Below are 7871 nucleotides of genomic sequence, written 5' to 3'. Positions count from 1 at the left end.
CATATCCCATAACTCTTTCATCTCCTTTGCCTTTAATTTCTGTTTTCTTTAACAGCATAGTCCTTCTTCCCACAGAAAAAGCAGGATATTACATACTGCCTGTGGGCTGCTTTGACCTTTTTGACTTCTAAACTGTTTTCCACTTTTTTTCCCTTTTGAGAATTCAGCAAATGAAGTGACAGAGATGGATTTCATTACAGGTGCCTTGACTGAAATTATTTATTGCTTAGCTATTAAATCTGGCCACAATGTCACTGATTTATGGACCCCACTAAAGCACAAACATTAGGCAGTGAGTACCAGGGGTGCTACTATATAGAAGCCATTATGTGTATGGAGGGATCAATTTACTTCTAGCCAAAAGAATGCACAAGAGCAAAGCAATAGTATTTAATCTTTGTGTGGATTAGAAGTGTTCTGAGCTAGTTCCTTTTGTTGATAATTCATTCTACCTTTCCACCTTTCTATTTACCATTTTTTAGTGGCTGTTGTGTTCTGTTACCTGTTTTAAAAGGAGAGCAAAGATCATGGATTGCAGGATATCATAAGGGATGGATTTAATTTGCCTATAGGGAAAAGAAGTTACCGCCTCTTCTCTGTGAGAAACCTGTAAGAAATGCCTGCAACACTAGGAAACTATAACTTGGCAATATGAGGAATAGACAGAGCTGATGAGCATTTTTTGCAGGCCTTTGGGGAAGGAGGGAGTCCAGTTATGGTAAACTTGTGCTTCTTGTCACTCCTCTTGCTGAACTTGAGCTGTCAAGTTCTGTGATCTGTTGTAGTCTTGATAAGTTCTTCTGGCAAACTGTACTCATACTGTACCAGGAAATGGCACTTTCTGTAGAGTCCAGTTCTGCTCTTCCTTCCCATGCAGAGTAGTGGTTTTGGAGTTGTCCGCACCAGTGGAAGCTCTTGCTTGCACAGCTATGTTGGCAGTGCCCACTGCTGCAAGTGTTGCCTGTGTTGTCCAAAGGAGAAATTTTGCTGTTGGTATTGCTGCATCCCTTCTATGTGGCATCAGTTTGGTTGATAAAGCATTGTTTTGTCAGCATGGGGGTAGGTAAGTAGGGGATTTTTCCTGTGTGGCATGTTGGCTGTGATGTACAGTATAACTATGCCAATTAAACTATTGAGCCTGATCCTTTTTTTTGTGTGTGAGGGTCCATAGGCTTCAGCTGACTGGTTCTGAGCGAGCTATTACTGAACATAAGGGCAGCAAACCTTGGCCCACTCTGGAAAAAATGAGAAAGCGTTTATCATATATTGGCCATTGAATGCTGGATTTGTAGTAAGAAATGCAGTGGAGTGCAGCTTTCCTACTGATATCCCATCCATTTATCTTCTTGCTCAGCATCAGTGTCAGAACTGGCAGCTCTCAGGTTACCTGGAGAGGAGGGTTTATCAGAGCCCTGTGGAGGTGGCAGAGACAAAGGCCATAGCTCCAAGTCAGGACCCTGACAACTGCTGAAGGAGGGCAGAGTTGCTTCTAACAGCTCATTAGTGCCTCAGATAACTCTGTGCTGCTGTGCGACTTGTTTTTGTTAGTTTTGGATGGTGATAAGCGTCTTCGTGCCCCTTGGGTGAACAGAATTTTACTTATGTTCCAGAAATGAAGAGAAATAGCCTGTTCTCGTCCTGCATATGTCTCTTGTGGCTGTTGACAGCAGGGGTGCTTCAAGGTGAGAACACTTCTTGGTAGCTAAATGTTGCATTGAGTTTTACTTAGATAGGAGCTGGTGTCCAGATGTGTGCATCTTACCCAGCTGAACTCCAGAGGATTCCTTCATCTGTTTTGTTTTACTTTTTCCTCACTGATGTATAGACAAAACAAATGATCCTGTATGGCCAGATCTAAATGCTCTTTGGGAAGTTTTATTTGTTAGGATTTCTTAGACAGAAAGGTTTGCTTTGAATTCTAGTCCAGGAAGTCAGTGGGAGTCACCGAAGAGTGAAGTACTCCAAAGCATTTGCTTCCTGTGTTGTGCCAACTGGCATTTGTGCAAGCTTTGTGAATGTTACAGTCCTTGCCCTTTGCTTGCAGAGATGTGTGAATCCATCCAAAGGTAATACAGGCATTCTAGAGAAACTTGATGCAGAGTAGAGTAGAACAGCAAGAGTAGTATTTTAAAGGATACATTTCAGTGGATTGTCCTTAGTGAGTAAATTTGTATAGCAAGAAGTGTCTCCAAATATGTGGTTTGGGAATCATTTACCAAGCAATTGAAAGTGTTACTCCAAGGATGTGTTTATGCTCATACTTTCTCCAGGTGCCATTAAAAAAAGGAAACTCTGAAAGCATGAATCTGAGTGCTGCATTTTGGCTTATATAAGAAGTCATTAGCTAGGGAGCAGTTTTGACTTCAGATTTTGCTTCTAATTTTAGTTTGGCAGATATGTGACTGTTTAAGTCAATCTCTCTGTGCTTATGAAAGAAATCAATAAAACAGATAATGATATTCCCCCCCCAACCCTCTGTATTGCTGCTGCTTTTTTGGGAAGATAAATAATAAGTGGATGTGAACAACTGAAGTTGTTAGCCATGCATTTACTACAGAAGAATGATGTTCTCATTTGATTAGCTTTGTCAGAGTTATTGTCTGTTGTCTGCATTAAATGATATTCTAGAGTATATGGATGATAAAGTATGGTTATAGTATAAAGTATAGTTTATAGTCATAGCAAATGCTACTTGAAGCTATAGAAAGATATTTTCTGATATTAATCAGTACTTAATCTGATGTACTGAACAAATCTGTTATCTAGCTGTAGAATCAGCTAAAGGAAAATACGCTCACATGCTGTTTAATGAACTGTTTGAAGACTATTCAAATGCTCTAAGACCAGTGGAAGACACGGATAAAGTATTGAATGTTACCCTTCAGATCACATTGTCCCAAATTAAAGACATGGTGAGTAAAAATTGTTCTATTTTCTAGAGTGGTGCAGAGATCGGTGTACTAACTCTAAACTTCAGAAAGTGCATAGGTATGAGAATGGAAATTTATTTTGCTTGGAGTAGGAAAAGCGACCTGTATCTTATTGTGACAACTTCAGTAACTCTTTCTTTTTAAGTAAAGCAATCTTAATAGGTACTTAACCATTTGCAATACTAGACTTCCATTATATGGCTACAAACTGACAGCTGCTGAATTGTTAAAACTTCTTTTGTAGTAACTGTTAAGTATTGATATTGCAGCCTTCAAGTTTCATAATTTTTGCAGTGTATCAACTTAAATAGAAAAAGTAAATTTCTTTCTTTATTACTTATCTTTTTTTTTTTTTTTTTTTTTTTTTTTTTTTTTTTTAAGAAATTTGGTTCTGCCAGGCTTTGCCTTCAAGGCAAAAGAGAAAGGTGTCTGGAAGAAGAAAGGCAAATCACTTCTGTGACTTCTGAATTAAAATTTAAAGGCCTTCACCAGCTTTCAGAGAATCCATTGAACTGAATATGCTAGCTGTTTTGTTTTCTTAGGTTGGCAAAATAAAATTCTTAAGATACTGGAAGCCTTAAGCAAAAGTACTTCTATAACAGTGATTAAAGCTAGGGAGGATGCAGAGAAAGAATCCTCATTAAGGAAAAAGGATTGAGATGAGAAAGTTCAAATGTGTAACCCCCCTGTGCAGTATAGGGACAAATGTACCTGTCTGAGAAGTACTGTTTTTGCCTGCCAGTACACTGGCCTATTTTGAGCACTACTTTATGGCTATAAAATAAATGCTGTCTGTATCCAAGATGTGCTGTTGTCACCTTCAGCTAGAAATATTTCTGCATGTTTATGCAGGATGAAAGAAACCAAATTTTGACGGCTTACTTATGGATTAGACAAAGCTGGCATGATGCATACCTCAGATGGGACAAGGATAAATATGACGGGTTGGATTCTATCAGGATTCCAAGCAATTTGGTTTGGAGACCAGATATTGTGTTATATAACAAGTAAGTGAGTGTAGCTGAAAAGAATCAGCTTTGTTAATATTTGGCTAAAGGAGGAAGTAAAAGCAGGACCCACAGAGCCTGAACTTTAATCAATTCACTTTGCGTTAACAAGAGGAATGCTTGTTGTCTTGAGATTTATTGTTGATTGTCTAAATATTTTGCATTAAAGCCATAGACAGGGTTATCTGACTATTGATTACACTACACAGCAAAGCTGTTTAGTTCCCAGCGCAACAGAGAAATTCAGAACCTCCTTCTTCCATGCTGACAATCTGAAGTGCTTTCTGCTGAGGCTACTGAAAAACTCTGGAAGATTGTGTGTTCACAAAATGGTGGTACACACACTGCTCTCCCAGACCAGCAGTAGTGAACAGCAGATTATGATAATCTTTGAATGGATTTTGTATCCCAGCTGTATCCTGTTTGAAGTCAAGTTTGAAGAAGCTGTGGCCAAGAAATACAGTGTAGTTTAGCAGCACTGATGTTTAGCCCTCATCTGAGTAATAATCCATCTGTCCAAAAATGGGCATTACTACCTGTAAATAATAGTTAATAATGGGTTCCTGATGAAAGTCAGTATAAATAATTTCATTTCAGAAGCATTTTAATGGTCTGAAGGGAGGGTCTTTTTTTACCACAGCAAGTTGTCACATATCAATTTGTCACTTTTCTGTCTCTTTTAGGGCTGATGATGACTTTTCAGAACCAGTGAATACTAATGTTGTGTTGAGATATGATGGAAAAATCACTTGGGATGCACCGGCTATCACAAAGAGCTCGTGTGTGGTGGATGTATCTTATTTTCCTTTTGACAGCCAGCAGTGCAACCTTACATTTGGGTCCTGGACCTATAATGGTAATCAGGTAGACATCATCAATTCTCTTGATAGTGGTGACCTCTCTGACTTCATAGAAGATGTGGAGTGGGAAATTCATGGTATGCCGGCAGTTAAGAACGTAGTAACTTATGGCTGCTGCTCTGAGCCTTATCCAGATGTGACGTTCACACTGATTTTGAAGAGGAAGTCTTCTTTCTATATATTTAATCTGTTGCTCCCTTGCGTTTTGATCTCTTTCCTGGCCCCACTGGGATTCTATCTCCCTGCAGACTCTGGGGAAAAAGTGTCTCTGGGTGTTACAGTTCTTCTTGCTCTGACTGTGTTCCAGCTGATGGTTGCAGAGATCATGCCTCCCTCTGAAAATGTGCCTTTGATAGGTGAGCTTTACACTTTTTTAAATATGACTTATTAATAGCAAGGCTTTATGTCAGGGAAATCATATGTCACTCGTGTCTTCTGAGAAGATAAATGTACTGCATTTCTAAAACTTAGTAAAGTACTTAAAATTTGCATGGAACTTGTACAGGTATGTTAAAGCTCTTTAAGTTCATCTTCTGTCTACTTTAGATTATATATTTGTTAGCCATATCATATTAACTTATTCCATATAGTTAAGATGTTTAAAGCAATTTTATCACTTACTGTTTAAAAAAAAAAAAAAAAAAAGTAGGACCAGATTACAAAGAGCAAGTGAGAGAACTATAAGCACAAGGTTGGGCAGTTTCAAGATGTGTTCCTGTCAGATGACTAGATGACCTGGCTAGGACACTCCAGGGTGACTTAAGATCCAGCATTTATTACATTAAATTGTAATATCTGGGAATCTGTTATGATGATTTTTACTGCCTTTTTGTTCAGAAGATCCCTGTGTGTTCTCTGGGGTGGTGAATGACACATTCAGCTCTGTCACTCTGTCCTCTGCCAAGATCCTCCTCTGGTCCCTGGCTGATTTGCCCCTGTTGGGGTAGGGGGCTGCCCAGCTCCCCTGGTGGGAATTCCAGAGGGCTGGGCAAACTGCCTCCACACTGGTTTCCTGCTTCATTAAGACAATTCAGATCTTATTTCTGTTCTTGGTAACAAGTTGTGTACTTATATGAAGACTATGTGGTATATGGAGACCAAAAGCTGTCAATGAATAGGACTGTATTGAATGAGTTTCCCACACCAGGAACTACTGTTCCCACTCAGAGTATGGGCTTGCTGCATCAGAGTACCTTCCCTAGCCTCCTACCCCACTGTCTAAGTTAAGAAGCCAGGACCTGACCACAGTCTGATTTATATATATCCTCCCACTTTTCCTTGGCATCTTTCCCAATTCCTTTAAAAACTGGGGTCACATCAAACTCCTCTCTGGCACATCCACCTACTTCATCAATGCCAGTTCTTATTCTCTGTTCTTAGGCACTGCTGATCCTGTACTGGCAGAGTTCCTGCAGACACTGAGGAGCAGCAGAGCAGGAGCTGGGAGCTGTATCTTTGCATAGCCACAGGCTGCTGTAGGTTAGCTGGTCAGCTGCCGCCTTCCACTGTGAAGGGCAATAGCTGAGGGTCCCAATTTGTGTTCATTGTATTTGTTATCTATTCCTGGCCAGAATTCCTTGTTTGGACTAGCCATGCCAAAATCTGCCTGGTCTGAAGAAAATTCAAACAGCATTCCTCACCAGGCAACTGAGCCACTCTATGCCTGGCTTAGCTGTCTGTGCGCTAGCTGTGTGTGCCAATAATGTGTGGAAATTCATAGGCCTGTGTGAAAGAAGAGGCATACATCTGCTGCTGTGGGGTACATTAATAGCTCCAAAAAAGGATTATTGTCACTTTTATTAATACATCAGGAAGTGGGTTTTCTAATATGCCGTTTGAAGATACTGGTACTGGAAACTTAGAGATCAGGAAAAGTGTCTCCTGATATACATTAAGTTGCTTTTTGAATGTTTTTGTTTTGTTTTTCAGGGAAGTTCCAGGGGTTTGGCTTGCAAATATTTACTGTGTTGATGCAATAGTCATTCATTTGATATAGGCATGCCAGTGCCAGAGTATGATGTTTTTGCTTTAATCTGTGTTTTTTAAAGGATAAATTCAGTGTAATCTAAGTACAGAGTATTAGAGTAAGAAATAGGTTTCTCTTGCACTTACATTTAGCATGACATTGTGAGATTATTTTTATTACTGCATTAAATTTTTATTGGGATACCTTCTTTAATATAACTTTGTTTTATGTTCCAGGCAAGTATTACATAGCAACTATGATGATGATCACTGCTTCCACTGCACTGACAATCATTATAATGAATGTCCACCACTGTGGCTCAGAAGCAAAGCCTGTCCCGCAGTGGGCCAGGGTGGTCATTTTGGACTACATGTCAAAAATCTTTTTTGTTTATGATGTGGGTGAAAATTGCACAAGTCCACAAAGAAAGAAGGAACAAGAACATAAGTTAGAAAGGGATGACAGAGGTCAGAGGAGGCACAAAGAGGAAAGGAGTCACCTTTCCAGTAGAAATGATAACTGTGATCTTAAGGAGAAGCTGAATGGAAATTTAAATAAAAGCTGCGGAATTCATGGTGAAAATGCTAGAGAGACTGTTAATTGCTGCTCTTGTTACAAAATACTGATAAAAAATATTGAGTATATTGCTAATTGTGTTCGAGACCATAAAGCAAACCGGGCCAAAGGAATTGAGTGGAAAAAGGTTGCAAAAGTGATGGACAGGTTCTTCATGTGGATTTTCTTTATCATGGTGTTTTTTATGAGCATGCTGATCATTGGGAAAGCGGTGTAACTGAAGATCTGAACACACTTGTTTTTGTAAGTATGAATCTACTTGGTTAGCTTGTTTTTGTGGAGCTCTGTGATGGGTGCTTTTGAGTTCTTTGTACGTTGTCTTCTGTAATGATAAACAAATTGATTCTATAGGCTACAGCAGTGTAGCAACAGAGGACAACATCTCTGCAAGCTGTAAGTTGGCCAGCCCTTCCTCTCTGCCAGAACAAAACTGGGGTATTAGTGAGATCATGGCAGACCCTGGAAATTATCCCTTCATGGCACTGCCTTCTTTTTTCCCCTCCTTTCTTAGCTTGTCTTCCTAACTTATCTT

The 7871-nt window shown here is 39.5% G+C and overlaps 1 protein-coding gene across 1 annotated transcript; it reads left to right on the top strand.

The window, feature by feature from the left end:
* The first annotated feature begins 1612 nt into the window (after positions 1–1612).
* CHRNA9 (cholinergic receptor nicotinic alpha 9 subunit) lies at positions 1613–7556 on the top strand. Its single transcript, XM_013949470.1, has 5 exons — positions 1613–1682; positions 2767–2912; positions 3783–3937; positions 4621–5153; positions 7000–7556. Exons 1-5 carry the CDS (start codon positions 1613–1615, stop codon positions 7554–7556), a joined length of 1461 nt encoding a protein of 486 aa, XP_013804924.1.
* The last annotated feature ends 315 nt before the right edge of the window (positions 7557–7871 follow it).

Source organism: Apteryx mantelli, chromosome 5 (genome assembly GCF_036417845.1).
Source record: "Apteryx mantelli isolate bAptMan1 chromosome 5, bAptMan1.hap1, whole genome shotgun sequence".
NCBI classification, from domain to species: domain Eukaryota; kingdom Metazoa; phylum Chordata; class Aves; order Apterygiformes; family Apterygidae; genus Apteryx; species Apteryx mantelli.
The sequence above is the reverse complement of the archived record's forward strand: the minus strand, read 5'-3'. Positions and strand labels throughout refer to the sequence as shown.